The sequence below is a fragment of the Colius striatus genome, chromosome Z, assembly GCF_028858725.1.
Source record: "Colius striatus isolate bColStr4 chromosome Z, bColStr4.1.hap1, whole genome shotgun sequence".
NCBI classification, from domain to species: Eukaryota; Metazoa; Chordata; class Aves; order Coliiformes; family Coliidae; genus Colius; species Colius striatus.
Genome location: NC_084790.1, coordinates 64,042,364 through 64,063,656, shown reverse-complemented (window position 1 = coordinate 64,063,656; position 21,293 = coordinate 64,042,364). Strand labels below are relative to the sequence as shown.

At 35.5% G+C, this 21,293-nt stretch overlaps 1 protein-coding gene across 5 annotated transcripts in view; it reads right to left on the bottom strand.

Annotated features, from left to right (window-relative positions):
• VPS13A (vacuolar protein sorting 13 homolog A) overlaps window positions 1–21,293 on the bottom strand; it is a 104,255-nt gene that overhangs the window by 56,539 nt on the left and 26,423 nt on the right. For 4 of the 5 annotated variants that reach the window (XM_062019395.1, XM_062019396.1, XM_062019398.1 and 1 more), the window contains exons 21-34: window positions 19,572–19,704; window positions 18,659–18,776; window positions 14,060–14,198; window positions 10,741–10,825; window positions 8,529–8,701; window positions 6,895–7,051; window positions 6,432–6,511; window positions 6,137–6,196; window positions 5,898–6,054; window positions 2,930–3,046; window positions 2,730–2,833; window positions 2,094–2,261; window positions 1,167–1,474; window positions 659–806 (exon numbers count right to left, since the gene is read on the bottom strand). In XM_062019395.1, the coding sequence (XP_061875379.1) occupies window positions 659–806; window positions 1,167–1,474; window positions 2,094–2,261; window positions 2,730–2,833; window positions 2,930–3,046; window positions 5,898–6,054; window positions 6,137–6,196; window positions 6,432–6,511; window positions 6,895–7,051; window positions 8,529–8,701; window positions 10,741–10,825; window positions 14,060–14,198; window positions 18,659–18,776; window positions 19,572–19,704 (1,947 nt within the window). The remainder of the gene's footprint in view (window positions 1–658; window positions 807–1,166; window positions 1,475–2,093; window positions 2,262–2,729; window positions 2,834–2,929; window positions 3,047–5,897; window positions 6,055–6,136; window positions 6,197–6,431; window positions 6,512–6,894; window positions 7,052–8,528; window positions 8,702–10,740; window positions 10,826–14,059; window positions 14,199–18,658; window positions 18,777–19,571; window positions 19,705–21,293) is intronic. The other variant, XM_062019397.1, reaches the window with a different exon arrangement.

The following is a 21,293-nucleotide window of genomic DNA, read 5'->3' as shown; positions in this document are numbered from 1 at the left end:
CGTGTCCAGGCGGGTCTTGAAGACCTCCAAGGAAGGAGACTCCACAACCTCCCCGGGCACCCTTTTCTAGTGCTCCAGAAACTTTCTTTACTAAGATAAAACTTACAAACTGAATGACAGAAGTTATGTATGTATAGTTTTACTTACAGTTGCCCAAAATTGTTATCCACGTTACATCAAAAGGTACTTTACAGTAGTGGGTACTAGTCCTACTTGAAAATGTGATAAATTGGCATTTGTATGAGGAAAATCGAAGGGTTTTTTTTATATTAAATTTAAATGAGTATGAGAACTAAGTCACACTCAGGCTTGTCATGGATATGAATTCAGCAGGCGATTGCACTGTTAATGAACATATCAATAAATCCCATTTTTTTCTAAACCTTCTTTGAAATATACTGACAGATAAAGAAGGCTATAACAGCATATCTATTTCTAACTAGCAACAGTAATATATAGTATAAAGCCAGCCTGCAGTACCACAGATGAAATACATGACTTAGAACAGAAATTGTTTCACAATGAAACAACAGAGTCCACTCTACCTATATGTCTCTAAATCAGACAAAACCCTAAGGAACTTGGACTTCAGCAGACAGAAAAATGAATCCATTGTCCATAGATATTTTAACAGCTGACTTCAGAAATGAGTGCTTACATTCATAGGCTTGAGTCGGCCAGATATTTCAATGTCAGGAACTTCATTGTACCACGCAGCAGCTAAATTTCGTTCAACAGCTACTTCCAGATTCAGTGGCTGCAACAACTGTACTTCAGTTTGCAATGAACCTTGCTCATAGCATGATCTGTGAACAGAAACAAAACACTTCTACCTTCACATACTTAAAATCTAGGACACATTTCTGTCTTTTCCTCATCTTTTTCAGTATTACTGTAAAACAATCTTTATACTGCTCCTAGTATCTCTAGTTAAAGCCTTGCTCCAGCAACTAGACATCTTTTCTTGGCAGGGAATGGACACATTGTGCACATTCCAGGCAGACAAGATATTAACTTCTTGCAAGTTAGGACCTCCTACTGGCTCTCCATTGAAAAGCAATTCCTTCTTTCTTCAGCATTCTTCAACAGTGTTTGAAAATCTGTAACTGAAGTAACTAAACAGAAAATTACATGAGTTTAAAAAACCAAATTTGACACTGTATTACCTGTATAACTTTAGTTCACTCAATTTCACCGTCATAGAGTCAACAACAGGTGGGAGATTATACCGTGTTTTTGTTTTAGCAATAAAGAATTGGTTCTTCACAGTGATGAGACCAAGATCAGCCACCAGGACATTTGCAGACATTGCTGACTGTGGAATTATTACAACAGGTGCTTTAATATTGATATCAAGTGCCAAACGGGAACTTCGTTCCGCTAGCTCTTTTACACCTGTAGCTGCTTTCTCTGCTGCTTGAACAGTTGCCTCAGTAAGAGCTTCCTTGGCAGCTTGAAAGTTATTTATGAAAGCCTAGGAAAAGAATAAAAATCTTGGAAATTTTATTAAGAATTATACTACTTCTAAAGCTCTAAGAATTGTGGCTTTTTAAATACTAAACCATCTAAAGATACTATTTTTGCTAAGCATTTTTCCTGAATTCTTTAATAACACAATCTTCCCCTAAAATATAATGAAGTATGCATATATATTTTTAAAATATTTCCATACTAAATATTTAGTAAATCAGATGGTAACACCAATGTCCCTGTAATATGACTTTGTTTACTCATATGGAGAGTGAAAGATTAACTTAGCAGAATTTATGGGAAAAAAGCATTAATTTTCATGGTATATTACTTATACTTCAGTCTTATAAACAAAGAACATTGTGTATATCTAAAAGCTGCCACAGTCAGTTAACGGAAAAAAAAACCCTAACAATAATGGCAAATGCTGTTGCTCAGCCACCCACTCTCCACAACAACAAACAAAGAAGTCAATAGCCCAGCCACTAGTTCCAGTGAAGTTTTTACAATAATAAGTGAGTTCTTACACAAATGAGCACCACTCCATGAGATATTTAACCTTTTTCTAGTTCTAACAATGTTATCTGAACAGCACGGTATAGTATTTGGAAAATTTAACTTACTAAAACAGATGAAACAAACTTGTTGACAAAAACTACTTGAATACATCCAACAGTTAAGTAAATACGATTGTCAACAACATCCATATTTGTGTATGCAACGCCATCTGTAGCATTCACATATGATATCATTCTAAAGTTGAAGACTTCCTTTCCTGTGATATAAAGAGCCTGCAGAAGAAAAGGAGTATCTCTACTGTAAAAGCTTATGATGAAGAAACTGAATTCCAAAACTGAATTTAGTATCTCACACTAAGTCATTTTCACTTGAAATATCTCAACAATAAATGAAAAAAAAAAAGTCTCAAAATAGCTTAAAATGTTCATTTGGAATCTCATCTTGATTAATTCCTTCCATTGAAGTTAACAAAATAAGGAGCACAAAGAGCAGCTGGGCATCACAGTTGCACAAAATCAACATGAGCCTAACAATCATTGGTTACGAGCGTGAAATCATGAACTTATAGAGAAATCATGAACCTATAGAGAACAATGCTCTCAGCAAACACATTAAACATTATTAAAAGGAAAAAAACCTCTAAATCACAGTTAAATAGCAGAGTCCACACAGTACACACAATAACTTCAATTTAGCATCTATATTCCTTTCAGAAAACAATAATCAATGCAAATGCATACTTTTTTATACAATGCCATCTCATCGGAATCTACAATAATGATATTCTTTAATTTTGCTGTCACTTCTGTTGCTGCTTTCTTCATGATCACTTGGCTATCCAGACCTTAAAGAAAAAAAAAGACAGAAAAAAGACATACAAAATTCAGGGGCTACTCTGGTTATGAAGATCTCTGCCTTTCTGATTAAAGTTTTTTCTTACCTTCAATGTGAATTTCAGCTATTCTGTGTTTTTTCTCTCTAATAAAGACACGTAAACAGGATAAATCTGCACAGATATTGAGGTCAGTAACATCTTCATACTTCGATTTTTTTGATGCTGTTGGGAACACAAAATAATAAAAATGTCAGTTCTTCAAGGACGAGATGTAGTACTTTAGTATCCCTTTCCCAAAGCCTAGTTTGTATCAAGTCTGCAACACTAGCAAAATGCACTGCACTCATATCAGTAAATATGACACAAAAGAATTGCATATATAGGATTGTGCTTCATAAACTGATAATCAACATCAGTATTTTATTAACTGCAAGAAATACATTCAATGTCCATCTACATAGCACGATGCAAAATTACCAATAGGTTACTCAGAACTAAACAGTTTACCTCAGATAGTGGCATCATGATAGCTACATTAATACACTACTCCATCTGGTCTGATGATTTGTCACCTGCCATAATTTCTGTTGTTTACATAGGGCAGGTGACTTATTAGATCTCCACTACCTAATTTTCTAAACTTGTTTTAAACAAGAAAATATCATTAATATAACTAGACATGGAAGAGTGGGCAGCCTTGAGATCTACCAAAAATATAAGCACAAACGTAATGCCTTTCAGAACAGAGGTATCCAGATATTTAGTCCATTTTTGGTTTTCACAAGACTGATTAAGAGTAAAAAATATTCTATTTCATGTTAAGAGAAATAACAGAATACAGTAGGCATGACTGATACCACACAATACTATCTGCAGGTAGAGTACTAAATACAGAAGCCAACAGATGGGAGATTCAAATAATAACTTAGTCCATTTGTTCCTGAAAGTGAAATCTGAATTAGTTATATATTACTTTAAATGACAACGGGAAACATCACATATTGTATTCAGGGTCTCTGAGTCCTAAGTGGTAAATTCTTATAGGTAACATATATGAAGCTACAGGTGGCAAAATTAAACACTTTTCCACAGTCAAGATTTTCAGATGAGATAATATCTTTACTGTGTCTAAGTATGTTATGGCTTTCTCAACCCTCACAATCAAGCTATGATTCTATAAATATATCAACTATATGATTTTACTGTATGTTGCTAACAGAAGACAAGTCACAGTAAATTAACCAATAAGCATCCTTAGTCAAAGTTCTGTCTGTACATTCATACAAGAGTAGGGAAGAATTAGGGAGGAGAATCATCTGTGAAAGCTTTTCAGCTGCGTAAAATCTAAGTTGTCGTATATTAGTATATAAGGCATAAATTTAACCCTCTGCCTCCAAGAATTCTGTAAGATACCAAACACTTCAGTGTTTGCCTGCATGGCAAAATAGCCACAGAATCTTCTGTACACAGCTCTTAGTAAGCCACAGAACAACTCTTGGCAAGCCTTTAAGTTGACAGTCTGCCATAGGTACACAAATGGTATTTTTAATCTAGTGTCCAAGCATCTATCTGTATAAAAAAAATTGAACAACTGCCACGAACCTCACTGTGTTGGGCTTGTATGAAGCTGCTTTTTTGCTTGGTAATAGGAGGCTGCAGTAATGACCCTGTAAGTTTTGTGAAAATTCCCCCAGTTCTGAGGTGCATCCACCTCCAGCCTGGCCAGGCCCATCTGGTACCTCTGCCACTACTCCTTAAGAAGGGAAACCTGTACTGAGTGGAGGTGGACAGAGTGGGACAAGATGCAGGTGATCACATAAATCCTGCAGTCAACAAAGAAGGGCCCTGAGGAGGAGTGCTAGACTGGAGACCTCCCTGCAGCCCACGGTAAAAAGGTAAGTTGACCTCATGTGACCCATTGAGGGCAATGGCAGGCTGAGTCACCTGCAGGTCCATGAGGACCCCATAGCAGAGTGATAACAGAGTACCAGGCACTTCTCAAACTTGAGAAAGCTCATTAGATTTTTCTCAAATTGCAAGAATTCATTTTCTACTTACATGTCCCTAAAAACACAGTTAGTTAATATTATGAATACTATTACAAGCTTCTTGTAACAAAAGATTGAAAATGTTCAAGCCATCTTCTACAATGCAAGAACCTCCTCCTTTTTATAATACTTGAAGTTAAACCTAAACTCGTGTGCCACTTCATAAACCCAAAGCAGCAATTCCAACAAATCAGGCCTACAAAACTGGTGCCAAATAGAATTTAGACATTCAACAAATGAGTAGCTGACAGTAAATAATTTCTCCTGGAGCTTATTAATTGCATGCTATTGTACATTAATGTCTACAGCCAATGTCTATGCATCAATAAAATACTAAATGAGTACCTATCTGCAGGTTGAAAACCTAAATCAAAAAAAAAATTTTGGTAATGGGAAGATAATGCACAGTGTTAATTTCACTGAGGAGTTACAGAAAAAGGGTAATTATGTTAATATTCGGTTCGGAAAGCACTAAAGTGTCTAAAATATATTTAATACACTTACAACAGAAAGTTTTCACCTTAATTGTAAATTTTCTAAACTATAAAGTTTCTTATTTCCTTACCTTCTATAAACACTTTCTACAAAATTCTGTAATGCAAAAATAATTTTTTCATTATATGGGAGAAAACCATTAGGAAAGTATATACTGTCAGTAAGCTACAACTCAACATAAGATAATCACATCTAAGTGAGCTGGGACACATAACCTTAAAAAAAACGCTTAGTAGTTCTACATCCGGAAATGTCAACAGCTGCAGCATCTACCCTGCCTCACTTACACACTTCTAACCAGGGAATAAGAGTTTACTCTTGCTATTCCATAGTAGTCTGAAGGTTAATATTCTTATTACTACTTATTACAACTGTGAAGTGGAGCAGTAAATATACTCTAAACATGATTTCTAATTTCAAAAGTCATTGACAGGCTTAAAAAACAGAAAACATGTCTGTTTTCTTTGTTGCATAAATAAGGGGAGAGGAAGGAAAAGACGAAAAAGCAAAAAAAGGATCAAGAAACATACTTAGTTTCTTAAGAACGTCCTTCTTCTCCTCTGTTTTTTCATGGACTGGTTCTTCCACAACTTTAGTATCATGTTTGGGTAGAAGATTATTCAGATAGTTCATAGCATTCAGCAGGGCTTCAGTATGCAAATGAACATCTAGAGATGAAAAGTTTACCTAAAAGAACAAATTTTGTTTATCCAATATGTCTCTCTTCCCACAATGAGAATATTGTGTTAAAAAAAACAAGAACATATACCTTTATTTTCTGTAGAACATTCTGATAGGCAGTTTTCAGTTCTGGTCCATTAATATCAGCCTATTCCATCAAAAGTGCATGTAAAATAAACAAATCAGCAGAAGTTTGTAAATTTCATTAGAGGGAATTTTTTTCAAAAGCCACTACAACTTAAGATTTATACATTAATCTGTTAGGGAGACTAACTTTGCACAAGACACTCAATGTCCTAACGAGTAAGCTAAAGCCTTCAACAAACCAATACTACTGTTTATGACTGGCTTACAATTCAAAAGCAAAGTCTCGTATTCCTCACCTTTATGTATTCCAGAGTAAGAAGATCATCTTCTACATTATCCAAAGTAGTAATTATGTAAACTGGCCTGTCATTATCATCTTTAAAAAAAAAAAAGGATAAAAAAGATTACATTTTTAAAAGAAAAAACAGGTGACAAGTTTTATCCAAAACTTTTAATGATTTATAGACTAAAAATTATGCTACTAGCTATCAATCAATCACAAAATTCAATCAATCACTATTCAATCACAAAACCTATTCTGCAGACATAACATAGTCAGATGTCTCTACTGAAATCAGCAGCAGTGCAATATATTTACCAAACATTACTAAGAGAATGAGCTTCTGAATCACTTTTCTTTCTCCCTTCCATATTTAAAAAGCAAATCTTTAGTTGACAAAAGGAGGTCCTAACTGCATTTGGAAGAAAAATTCAGAGTGTTATTTGAGAATAATTTTTGATCAGACTATAAATACTTACCCATATACTCTGGACACAGCAGACAAACTTCACGAAGGAAAGCATTTGCAGTCATGTCAAATGTTCTTAACTTTAGTTCAGTGCCTAGCCCTACAACATCAAGCTGCAGCACAGGTATCTCAGTATCACCAGTAAGACGGCACAATTTAATTAAGACCTAAAAAAACACAAACAAACAGAAAAAAAGCTATGAGATTGTCGTATTAGGTTTTTTTTAGGAGTATATGTTTACATACATGTTCATTGTTAATGTGTATTGATCATTTAACTTTATACAGCAAATGTCTTGGAAACATTAGCAGTTCAACAAGCAAAACTGCTAGAATACTGTTTGTTGTTATTTTAACACAAAAATGTCAAACATAGGCACATAAAATACCAAAGCTACACTGACATGAACTAATTTCTGTTTAAAAACAGCTCTGTAAAGCATTTAGTAATGTTTAATTCAGAAAACTAGATTTCCAATCAGCATAGTTTACTGCTTTCACTGGAATTTCTTTGAATTCTCCTGATAAGAGTTAGATTTCCAAGCTGAGTATCAAGTAAAAGCATTTTCTAGTCTTTCAATCATGCATTACAAAGATATTGTTAAATAAATACCTATCTGAGCTGTTGTTACCTGTCTTTCACAATCAGAGCAAAACAAAGATATGTACTCTTCTTTTCTATACAATGTTCTCTACAAACTCAAAACTAGTAAATGATTTTAAACTATAAAGCCAATAAACAGATAGAAGGTGATTAGAGTGTCAACTTAATCTTTTTCTTACAGATGATAGTAACATAGTTAAGATAGTTTCCAGCAGAGAATGATGTAAAGAACAGCATCTCTGTTTAGACTAGTAGCTCCTAAACAAAGTCTTATCATCCCACAAAAAACAGTACATTTTATTTCTGTATTTTAGTTAAGATGTGGTATATAATATGTTGCAAGCTAGTTACAGTGTGTTGAAATCTTGCGTTAAGTCCTATCCTAAAGCACAATTTGTAAAGTTAACTGCATTTGTATGGTTTCTTTGTAAAATTATACAATGAGGGGCTGCAATAACACTGTCATAGCCATGATGGTCTACTGATAAATATAATGATAGCAGTAAGAGGCCATTTCTTCTACTAGACCTACTGCTGCAGTTCAAAACCATGTCTTACTTTTCCCTCCCAAGTCTGAAACAGCAACAACACATAAACAGCTCATAGGAAACATGTAACATTTCTATGTGTGAGGCCAACAGAGTCTGTGAAAAACTAGGATGGGAAAATAAGAGTGCTGGTTGCAAAATGAGATAATATTGAAGTTGTCCCAGTGACCACAAAAGTATCTGGGGGCAAACCAACCAAACAAACAAACAAAAGTTGTCAAAAACTACATCTTAAGCCAAAAATAAGTTCATGCTGGGATTTTTCAGTGACAGGTAAAGGAAATTTAGTGATGAAATAAGTTGGGAAATAATGTGGAGAAATCAAAGCATTTAATTGATGACAAGGATATAGAAGCACAATTGTGACTTGGAAAAAAAACTTTGCAGAACAGTCTCAGTAAGAAATGGGAAAATCAATACTTCTGCAGAAATGGATTCATGAACACAAGAAAAAAAATAAAATCCAGGTATGCTTCAGATAAATAACTTTACCTCAGCTACTTCAAACCTTAGCTGGAATTCTGTCATGTTTTTCAAAGATTCTTGTTTACGAAGTTTTTTTCTCTTTGTACTGCTAGCTCGCTGCAGGGAACCGGATGGGGCTTCAAAAAATGGCATATCTTCCACAGGACTGCTTAATGCATCATAAAATTCTTCTTCTGATTCTGAATTAATTCACAACCACATATACACTTTAGACAAACAATGTTTTGCAGCACGATAACCTGGAAATCTGACATCTATAAAAACTTAAATTCACAAGTATGGGAAGATTACTTAACTAATAATTAGCAACCAACATGGGGGGTTTTTTTCTGTAATTATCTACATTCCTGCTTCCACAACTTTTTACCATGCCTACAGCTCCCTCTATCACATCATCGTAACAGTTCTCATGAACAAACATCTTCGTAAGCATTGTCTCACTATTTATGCGCAAAAGACATCACAAACCATAGCACATGCTACCTTTGGTGAGCATTAATATCATAGTAACTCTTCTGCTGGTCTAACTGCTGCTGACTGTATATAAGCCTTTCCTTCATTATCAGTGGCACTACTTCGGACCTCTTCCTGCTGAGGATCTCCCATTTCACGATAGGCTCCTAAGGACTATCAAGCTTTTCTATCAAGTTTTTAATCCACCTGACATTATTACAGAATTATAACCAAGACAAATGGATTGCACCATTCTATAAGGCTCTCCTCACCTGAAAACCATAAACTGCAAAGTTAAACTGTGGAAAAGCTATTGTTCTGACAAAATGGAACGAATTACATTAAAAGGTATTTCCTAAGGCTTAAAAGCATCCTTGAGTCTGGGAGATGAAGACAAATATCATGAAACACTTAAAGTGATTGCACAGCTCTATGTATAGGATAAAAACACTTGATTCAATCTGAACCTTGGTGTTCCTTTCTCAAATTAATTGTTGCCAGTGTTCAGTCTCATCTCATCCTGATTTTTCAGAATTGAAAGACACATTCTTTGTCCCTTTGGGCACTTAAAGGAAGTTACACAATAAAACAGATGAAGATGCACCATATACATTTCTATATGTATTGTGCACATACTTGAAGTGATAAAGAAGATATAAAAATTAACTTTGTTGATAATTTTACTAGTGTTTGCAAACTATATGTACCATCAATTTGAGAGAGAGAAAAAGTATTGTTCTCTGTTTCTCAAGTTGAGTGTTTTGGCATGATGAATGTGACTGACACTGAAATAACGCTGATATATTTTATTATTTTTCAAATGTAACTACTAGATGGAACATTAAAATCTAGCTAATCTGTCTGAACAAGAAGGCAATAATAAACATGACCAGTCTCTCTACTGCCAATCTTCTCTTTGATCCTGTAGAAATCAAAATTATGTTTGTTTAGAACACCACAGTAATTTCTAACAGTTCTTGTTTCAGTATTTTGTAATTTAAATAAATACAGCTAAGTAGGAGTAAAATCCTCAACCAGATGAAAATAATTAAAACCAGAGGACTAAGCACAAACTGAAGTAAATAACTACATACACACTACTTCAGATGTTCTAAAGATCTTTAGTAACATATGCAGATCTGCAGTAAACATGCAAAACCGAAAGCAAACTAATCCATCCTACCAAACGTTTTACTGTATTGCCTTCAGAAAGGGAACAGCAAGAATAAGCATACAGAACTTTGATGCTATGAGAAAATATGCAAATATTTTGTACAGAGTGAATTATAATAAGCTGTGCAGAATAGAACACTACTTAACCTTCAAGAGCTTTAAACAAAGGCACAAATGGTCGCCTACTCTAAGAGAAACAAAATAATTCGATGAACTAAAAAACTTGACATATTTATTAAATGACATTCTGCCAGTCTCAGGCCAGCTGGCATCAGGGTGATGTGCTGAAACACACCAAATCCACTCAGAACTGCTGAAGGGGGAGGTATTGCCATGAGCAAATGCTACCATGCTGTAGGCAAGCCCTCAATTTATTGCCAAAGTCACATAGTTATCTGGTTTTGTTTTTACATCCTGCTGACTTTCAGACTTAGCCTGTTTTCCACTCTCATGCTGCTACTCTCACATTGGTAACAGCGCATTTTGTTACATTACCTCATTTGCCAACAATTAGTCTCATAACCTGAAGGTCAGTTTACATTTTTTCCCAATTATCTTTATTCCCGCAAGACTCTAAAATAGATTGTATTACCTGACTCTGGAAATGAATGAAGATCCAGCACAGGAAACACACCTTGTGATAGATGCGGTGCTGAGAGCACAGGGGATATTGCAGCCTGAAACAGGAGACACCACAATTTTTTTTGCTTGAATTAATTGGTCATGGTATTTATACACATATGCTGCATGGAAGTTTTAAAATAAGACCATTTTCCTTAAGTTGTAAGTGCAAATCACTACAGTGAAACACCTTAACTAAAATTAAAGGCTTGAGGAGAAGTGGGGCCTAAATCAGGCAGAAGGAGCAGATAGCAAACATTCATCTAGCTAGAGAGAGAATACATCAGCAAATACAGCAAAGATGTTCAAACATCCAACTTAATAGACTGAAAGATAAACAGTTACAGCACATCATATGAAAACTCAGTGAAGACAAAACCTTGTCCCTCAAAGGACTAGAGCACGGCAACTTCAGAGAACAGTGAATGATCAAGTGTTTTCTATGAAAATGATTTTATACTAGTGGCAGGTGGGGAAAAAAGAAAAAAGAGATAGAGAAAAAAAAAAAAAGCAGATGGAAATGTTTCTAAAATTCCTAGAATCACTTAGGTTGGAAAATACTCTGAAGATCATTGAGTTCAACTGTTAATCTAAAGCTACTAAACCATGTCCCTGAGCATCCTATCTATACCTTCAGTGATGGTGATGCGATCACTTTCCTGAGTAGCCTGTTCCAGCTCAATAACTCTTTTGGTGAAGAATTTTTCCTAAAATCCAAGCTAAATCTCACCTGGTGCAACCTGAAGCCATTTCCTCTCACTCTCTGAGCTTGCTATTTGAGAAAAGCGACTGATCGATATCCACATTGTTGCAACCTCCCTTCAGGTAGTTAAAGAGTGATAAGGTCTCCCTTCCGGCTCCTTTTCTCCAAGCTAAACAATGCCAGTTCCCTCAACTGCTGCTCATAAGACTTTCTTCTACATCCTTGATAAGTTTCTTTGCCCTCCTTTGGACATGCTCCAGTATCAAAATGACTTTTTTGCAGTCAGAGACTCAAACTTGAACAAAATACTCAAGGTGCTGCCTCACAGTGCTGAGTACAGGGAGGGAATATTATCCCTTCCCTAGTCCTGCTGGCCACACCGATACAGACCAGGATGCCATTGGCACTCTTGGCCAAGTCAGCACACTGCTGGCTCATATTCAGCCATTTATCGACCATCACACCCTCAGCTCTTTTTCTGCTAGGCAGCTTTCCAGCCACTCCTCCCCAAGCTTGTAGTGTTGCATGAGTTCTTTTGAATCACATGGAGGACTCAGCACTGAGCCTTGCTGAATCTCATTTCTTTACATACCTGGAAAACAGATATTACTAGGGTCTTTAACTGTGAGATGCAGTTACACACAACTCAGTTAAGTAACTGAAAATGTGTGAAATGTCAATGTTTTGCTATTAGATGGACAGAAGAACAAGAGTCTTCACTCCATACAGTATCATATACAACAGAATTAAATTCTTTTAGCAAAAGGAACCAAATGGTTTATTCACCAACGCCAGATTTCCCATCACACCTCAGAAAGAAGTTTTGGCAGTTTGAGTTTATAAAGAATTCTCATCTGCATGTTCCATGTACATATTTAGTATATCTGTGCCTTGCACGAGTAGTAAAGTAAGGAGAGCCATGTGCATTGTTTGCGTGCCCATTCCTCTTGAGTGTCTTTGGCTCTGGACTGCACAAACCACAACAGCACTTTTTTTGTTTACTCCCCTGTCACTGCTGCTTTCAAAGACCAGTCTCAGACAATTACTGAATAACTCTTAGCACCTTACAGAAATCTAAATATTACGGCAACAAACATTCATCTCCGAACACTGTTTACAAGGTTCCATTTTTTATTGAACTCTTAACACCTTTAACAATCTCTCTTCTTAGTCTCCAGACTATATAAGCCATCTTCACTGAATATATCCATTTCTGAGTGATAGACACACCAAGTCTCAAACAGTCTTTAACTGTGAAAGTGTCTTATCTGTTACACTTTCACATTCCAAGATGACAAGGAGAAGAAACTGTGAGACTTGACTTTACAGTAACAAATCATGACAAATAAAGCCTTCAACATTGAAGTTGCTGGCCTTCTTGTACTTAAGGCTTCAAAATCCTAGCAGGATTTGTTCTGAAGAGTGTCCTGCTTTCACAGCCCAAGACCGAAGTTCACATGTGGAGCTCTGAAAAAAGATTTGACTGATTTCTTGGCAAGAGTACAGGAACATTGCCAGAGTATACAGGGGTGCAACCAGGAAGGCTCTTTTAGAATTAAACTTGGCTATGAAAGTTAAGGAAAACAAGAAGGGGTTTTTCAGGTACATTATCAGCAAAAGGAAGACTAAGGAGAATGTGGGCCAGCTGCTGAACACAAAAGGTGCCCTGGTGACAAAGGGAAGAGTGTAGCCAGCAGGTCAAGGGAAGTTCTCTTCCCCATCTACTCTGTGCTGGTGAGGCCTCATATGGAGTCCAGAACTGTGCCTAGTTCTGGGCTCCCTAGCTCAAGAGGGACAGAGAACTTCTGGAGAGTGTCCAGTGCAGCGCCACCAAGATGATCAAGTGACTGGAGCACCTTCCTTATGAGGAAAGGCTGCAGGAACTGGGGCCATTTAGTCTAGAGAAGAGGAGACTGAGGGGGCATCTCATTAATATTAACAAATATCTAAATGGTGGGTATCAGGAGGTTGGGACATCACTTTATTGTATCTAGCAACAGGACAAGGGGTAATGGGATGAAGCTGAAACCAAAAATTCCATCTAAAAATAAGTAAAAACTATTTTACTATGAGGGTGAGGGAGCCCTGGCACAGGCTGCCCAGGGAGGGTGTGGAGTCTGACTGAGTCCTGTCTGAGATCTACATAATACTTCTGCTTTAAAAATTCTAAGGTTTCAACCATTTCTCTGCTAAACAAAATAGCTGAACTCGAACTCTGCAGCACTCTGGTATGTGTGTAAATTCAAAGTTACAATTAAAGTCATCTTCAACAAAAGTGATGATGTTTGTTAATCAATATTATTATGAACTACAAAGTAATTCCCAGAGTAGTAAAAGGTTGAGGGGGGGCAGTCAGGGGCTGTATTTTAAGTTCAATTGCTGGATATCTACTTCATAATTATTACCTAAAGATCACAATAAGCTAACAAGGAAAATTTCTACAGCATTACAGAATTAGCTAAGTTTTTCAAGAGGTACTAAGTAAACGCTTGTTTTCCACTTTCTTGTGCTCCTTTCAAAATGGCAGGGCTAATAGCAAGAAGATATTTTCTGACAATTATTAATGAAGAATGTTTTAAAACCTTACCTCAGTTACTTTTGGAGGAGAACTTGTTGCAGGAGCACTTTCTGGTTTAGGAATGCTATCAATTAGCTCCAAGATACTTGTCAGCTTCTGATCTGATATTTGTATAGAAAGTAAAGGCAGCTGTCCAGACAATTTGAACCTGTTTCATAAACAATCATAGTTATCTTAAAATTATTTCATTCAAATCTCACATTCATTTTCTTCTGAAAAACATACAAGTCTTCCTGGTCAGAAAATCACTCCTCTAATCACTGCATACAATATAGATTACTATTATTGCACACACAAGAGTTACTTCACCATCAAATACTCAGTTATTGAAGTAATTTTTTTCACAGATATTAAAAAAATATCTAATACTTAGATAGAAGTTCATATTTGCAGTTTACAGCCAAAGACTTTGAGCAGAGTATACAAAATACTTGATAAAGCTTACATATATTTAAACAGACTCTAGTAGTAGTCTAGATATTTAACAAAGGAATAAATGGTATAGCTATAAAACACATTTAAAAATAAAATAAATTAAAGTAGTAAAGCATATTTTAAGCTTGTTTGAATAGGCTTTGGCCAAAAAGAAGTAGAATTACTTCAAACACAGACACTGACCTCTTAAAGACCAAAAACCTATCCCAGTTTCTCCCAGAAGTGACCAGAACAGATGCAGAAAAGTGGCTCCAAGAACATTGTTCCCCTTTATTACAACATCTAGTTAGAGCAAACAGGTTTTCTCAATAAAATAACTGTTCAGTAGCAGATGCTCAACATGTGGCATGTAAGGAACAGGATCTGCTATTCCTCTCAGTTTTGCCATGCATAGCTCACAGCTCAATCTTCAAAAGAGCATAAAATACGATACATACTGGAGAGAGGATGCAAGGACAAAAATTATCCTTCTGAATTACTTACCTTTGAGACTATAAGATTACCTGGAAAAACAGCTCCTGACTTCACACCTGAGCATGCCAAACACAAAGTTCTATGTGCTAAATTGTAACAGTAAGTGCCTAGGTTTCTACAATTTAAACATTTCTTCACAACTCTAAATTCTTAGGAATTTATTCCCAACTGCTTTTGACTTGCAATCTTAATTCCGGTTCTGTCAGAGAGAAATTTAGACTTTTTCTTTTCTTCCCCACTCTTTTATTTTAACAGGGAGGGGCATTGCAAATGTCCGTCTGAAAGGAACTGTCCATCTATTGCTGGAGTGTTCCAGTAATCTAAGACACTTAGAAATTTTTGCCTCCATTGCACTTAAACCTCCCTACAAGAATTTGTGTATATTGTTAATGCATTTTTGATGAATGTTTGTACAATGGAGAGCCCATGCAGTAAACCCGGCAGACAATTAGCAGATACTAGGCAGATAACTGCATATAATCCCAGGCTCAGCAGACTGCTCTTAAAAGCTTTTAAGTTTCAGACATCTGAAAGTGTTAATAATTCTCAATTTCTAGATACTGAGGCACAGATGAGTTAAATACTCCAGCTGACAAGGTAATGTGTGCAGAAACTTCTTCCAGGTTCAGACTGGTTATGTTTAGAGAAAGAAATGTTAAGGATTCCATTCTCAAAGCTGCAAATAAGTACAACCCTTCAAACTAGTGTTGAATGAACACTATTTTATGGAAGGATGCTCTTAACATAGATATCCTAACGCTGCCTTCATACACCTTCAAAAAACCTATTGCAGACTCCCAGACATTTCCTTTTAAACATGGGGGGAATCATATTATAGGATAAAACAAACTCCAAAAATAAAGTTACAAAGGCTAAAAGACTACAGAATCCAAATGTAAAGTGACAGCAACTATAAGGAAGATTGCATCCTACACTCAGAAGTGAAAGAAAAGCAGATATTCAGATCCAGCCACAGAGTGAAAGCTCATTTAAGGGTTAAGCAACATGTGCAGATGAAAATACAGGTTAATAGTGAAAGGCTTTTGATATAGTGGTCTTCAACAAATGAAAATTACAGAAATTAGTTTTCACTTAAAGGCAGCAATACAGAAATGTATCTTCCTAAACAAAGCCAACACAAAGTCCTGGCAAATTCATTATTGTTTTTGAACAATAAAATCACAATGAATTCAACAGGATTCAATGGTTACCCAAGGAAGAACAAACACCAAAGAATGAAAAACATACGGATATCCAGTTACCTGCTCTTTAGGTAACCAAAAGTAGAAAAAATGCCCTCTAAATTAAGACTCATAAAATTCTACTGCAGTGAATAGAACAATTTTGGTACTAGCCTTTCCTGTAGAACAAACATTTTTCTGCGCATCTTTCTCAACAGAACTATGCTGTTGTACAGGACAGTTCCAAATACTAACAAAAAACAGCTCAGGGAAAATATAACAATGGCTTTACATGCAAGCATAAACATGGGAATATAAAGGAATAACTACATGTAGTCTAAAAATATATTCATTTATTACACATAACCGATGTGAGCAATACTGATGCATGACAGTATTCTACTATAATCGCTAACAGATATAGTTAAGGGGATTTTTATGCAGTGATAGCAAGAGATTTGCCATTTGAAGCTACATTGACGCTGACAGCATTGATGGGTTTGAGATGGTTGAGCTAGAGACCAAAGGAAAATAGAGCATATCTATTTTTAACTGATTAAGTATATATATATAAGTAAACGTAAAAAATTAACATGCAATCCTAACTGGTTATATACTCTCTAGACATACATATATATATAGATATATAGATATGTATATATACAGAAGTCTGTGATTTTCAGACTTTTGAAGAGCTCGAAGCAAGAAGCCCTTAAAGAAAAGGTCAAAACTCCACCATCAGGTAAAATGCTGCTGTACCAGTTACCTCCAGATTAGCAGATGATTCTAGGGTATTACAATAGCATTTGCAGAAGACATCCTGGAAGCATTTGGAGACTGAACCAGGTATAAAATGAACAAGTTCAGCTATTGTTGAGTCATGGTACAAACATGCTAAATTTGAAATGGTTTCTTGCTCTTGGAGGAGGTTAAAATATTAGTTATGACTAGTAACTCACTGTGGTAAACACTTACGTAGCCCCTAACTGTTGTTCATCTGTGACTTTCCTAACAGTTGTAGACAGATAGGCACCCGGAAAGAAGCAGTGGCTCATCTCCAAGAAATACTATTATCTCAGCGGAGAAAAAAATTGCCAATTTCTAGACATAGGTAGAAACTATTTACTGTTAAGCAAGTGACTGAGAATTCAGAACACAAAAATAATACCCATTAGAGACAAGTTTCCCAGAATCAGTCTAGACACACTGACAAAAGGAGAAAGTTGTCTGATAGCCAAGACAAGGTAGTACTATAATACTGAAACAGGTATACTCATTCAGAGTCAGACACTCCTTAAGCCATACTTAGAGAGGTGTTATTATACATCTACATTAAAACGACATTCAGTTACATAAAAACTCATTTCCCCCTGGACTTTGACACAAAAAGACAGACTCCCGTGAGCTGTATTTTCCCTTATCTCACCTTCATCACCAAATAGCAAAAAAGTAACACGGGAAAGAAGATGTTTTGTAAAGCAAAGCATCAAAATTCACAATGTGGCCTCCCTACTTTCCAGAAGGTGGCACCATTATACCATGCAATCATTAATCTCTGTTCACAACACACAGCACAGACGATGTACACTAACTTTAGGCCTCTTTTTTTCTCACTAAGTAAATCCTTGATTTTATTCCATAAACTGCCTCTTGATGTTGCTGATTGTACTAAATAATTTTTGCAATAGCTTAAGTCTAATTTTATGCCATGAAGTGTCCTGAAGTGTGTAGATAAAATCTGAATTTCAAACAGTGTTAAGACTGAAATAAGCATATGCTAGCCTGTTGTAGCATACAAACATGATTCTTTGTAATGACTTAAACCAAATTATCATAACACGTTAACATGCTAACTTGCAAGTACTTCAAAACTGATTCGATTTTTCAGCTATTAGTGTCCTCAGACATCTGTGAAGATGCACTTTCCAAAATACATGCAAAGTTAACCTTTGACACTTTTCTAACAGCAAAGTTTCAGCATTAATAGTAACACATATTTTCCTCTGAGTACAATTTCCAGTAGGATTTTGGCTAAGTAAGTCTAAGTGCAAACTCAATGCATTCAAAGCTGTTTCGAGAAGTGACCTCTACTAGGTAAACAAATAACATGACTAACCTAAGTGAAATTTAGAGAGTATGACAACATATTACTTTTCAGAATATTTTTGTGATACTTGTGAAAGAGGCTTTTAAGTCCAGATTTTTTGCTCCTCAGTATTTTTAGTAAGAACTGAAATGTAGCTATTAGGAAGATCAAAATAGAAGAGATACTGATATCTTTAATGAATATCTTTAAATACTGCATACTGATTTTATAACAATATAATATCACCTTTTCAATATCTGACAAGTTGTTTGGTTTATTCTTTATTTCTCTCTAATGAAAGTATTTTACTTCCAAGATTCACAGTTGGCAAATGTAAAATAGCAAAAGTGTAAATGGAATCTTGATTTCTTCCTGTCTCCCTTCCAAAAAAAAAAATTACCATAAAATTTCAAAACAGGACAACATACATACTTTGGCATTCTTGCATCTGTAACAACCATAGCCCTGCTAAATTCTACTTTTACATCCAAGGGCTGCAAGATATGTTGAGCTGAATATTTCAGTTTCCGAGCCTCTTGCCAGTTCTCATCTGGAAGAGCAAAGAAAGCCTATGCTTTAAACACTGAAAGACATTCCTTCTCGTTATACACAACACAGAATTAAAGTATCTGATATTAGTGAATGTATATTGCTAAAAGTTCATGTGACACAATCACTTTTACAGCTTTATCAGTACAAATGTATTATACAAAATCTGAACTTCAGATATACAAGACTACTTAATTTCTACTGTTTTGACCTTTAAACAGCTATCCCACCCATGCTGCAGACTGGTAACAGCTCAACTCTTAACATGCACAGTACTGGGAGTTTAGGCTCTGTATTCCTCTTTGGAATCTGAGGGTTAAGAACTGAATGCTTAAGACTTCTCTGGTTCTCACTCTCTACATTCTTAGTTCCTGAACTAATAGTAAAAGTTTCTTTCAATAGGAATTCTGATCTTTATTTACCTTTCCAAAATTATCTACAACTACTGGTGGATTCTGCTTTAAATTTGGAAAGAAGCAAGGAAAAGGTGCTGAAGAAAAACAATATAAATAAATCAATTATACTCATATTTACTATACAACAAATAAAACAAGACATCTTTAGAAATCAGGAACTTATTGTAAGTTTTGTTGTTATCAAAAGCTAAGGTTGGAATCTAAGGCTTAAATGTATGTTTCAGGAACTGGTAACATGTTCATAGGACTGAGTTTAGAACATGAATTTAAAGAAGTATGTTCCAAATATTCTCCACTGCTTTAGTTAAAAATATAAAAGACACATCAACCAGCAAAATATTTTACTCACACAGAGAAAGATTATTTCCATGAATACTTACCATGTTTGCTGTACAGTAACTGTATACTGCTGAGCTGGACATCAAAACTGTCATAAGCTCTTGACATTATATCTTCAATAGTGCTTTGTCCTACTTTGAGTTCTGATATATCAGAACGACTTTTGCTTTTCATCTTGAAAAGTCACAATAAAGTATAAATTAATATTTTTAATATTCTAAGCACTTATTCTAAAAATACTTGATCTACCATGACAAAAGGTTACATTTTAAAATCCTCATTATAAGGGCACAGAGTCTTACAAATGTCACAGTAGAGGTATCTAAAATTAGCAGCCTGTACCAAAACAAAAAGTGAGTCTCCACTTCTTCTTCAAGGAAAGAAATAAAACTAAAATAAATAAATAAACAAAATTTAAAAATTAATCAACATCTATGGAGTTTTATACTATATATTTTGTACAGAATAATTTCCTTTAGTAAGTGTTTCATACCTCAACATATAAAGTCTTGAATCATTTGTAATCAGTAGAATGACTGCTTGGGTTTTTTATATGCAAAAAAATTATTGCACTATCATCTCAGAAACAGGAAATCTACTTTTGAATCTCAATAAATATAGTTGTGGTACTACCCTGTCATATATCAGTCAAACAGAGTTAAAGCAAAATGGAGGTCTCAACTGTTCATCATGTTCAATATCCTTTCTTTAACATCACTTAATACCCCTTTGACTCCGCTTTGGGATGGCCATGTCTCTGCTATTTCACATTTCTATGTGATCTCTCTCTTGTTCATCTCTGAAGAAACATGACTGTCCTAATTTGTCAAGACAAGGCTTATAACCATGAAACAGGTTTAGATACTAGTGTCTAGGACATGGTTTGGTTTTTTTTTCCAGCACTACTGAACTATGACTGCTTCTACGTTAAAAATAATTTGCTAACTCTGAGCTTTCAGTCTGGAAATTAATACTGTCTTACAGTCCACTTATGTATCTCCACTGAGATACTGTTTTCCCCCCTGGGGCTTGACCTTATCCAGAACATAACTGGGGAAAAGAAATTAATGAGTGTTTCCTATTAAACACTCATTCAATGAATGGCCTGGGATCTCACTGAAGCATATGTCACTCAGAATGAATACAGAATTATCAATCATATCCTGAGAGGTATCGGATGTTTCTCTTTTGATATTGCCCAATTGCTTCATCTTGCTTTCTGATTTCTATGAAAGGGCAGGAACCAAACCAAGAATCACATTCACTGTGAAAATTACTCATCCATTTCAGAAAGAAAAAAAAAAAAAAAAAATCTCACAGACACATTTACTGGAATCTGATTTGGAAATGTACTCTCCATGTATTACTCTGGAGTAACTTCCCATGGATGGAGTAGAGGAGCTGTTATATTTCCCTCTCCATCACATCTATGAGGCTCTCCCAAGCATCCAACCAACAAACTGATTTTTGAACTCCAAGAATTGCCTACAAATGCCCAGCGCTCAGAAGAGCTGGTAAAATTATTAATTACTTAAATAGGTGATGTGCTTCTAAATGCAAATTTTTATTTTTTAGTATCTTCACAGCAATTCCACTTTCTAAAGTGCATGATGTATTCTTTTTCTACAAGAAGTACAAGGTCCTGCACCTGGATTGAGACAACCCCTGCTACCAATACAGGCTGGGGGATGAATGGATTTGGAGCAGCCCTATTCAGAAAGGCATGAGGGTACTGGTGAATGAAAAGCTGTACATGAGTTCAC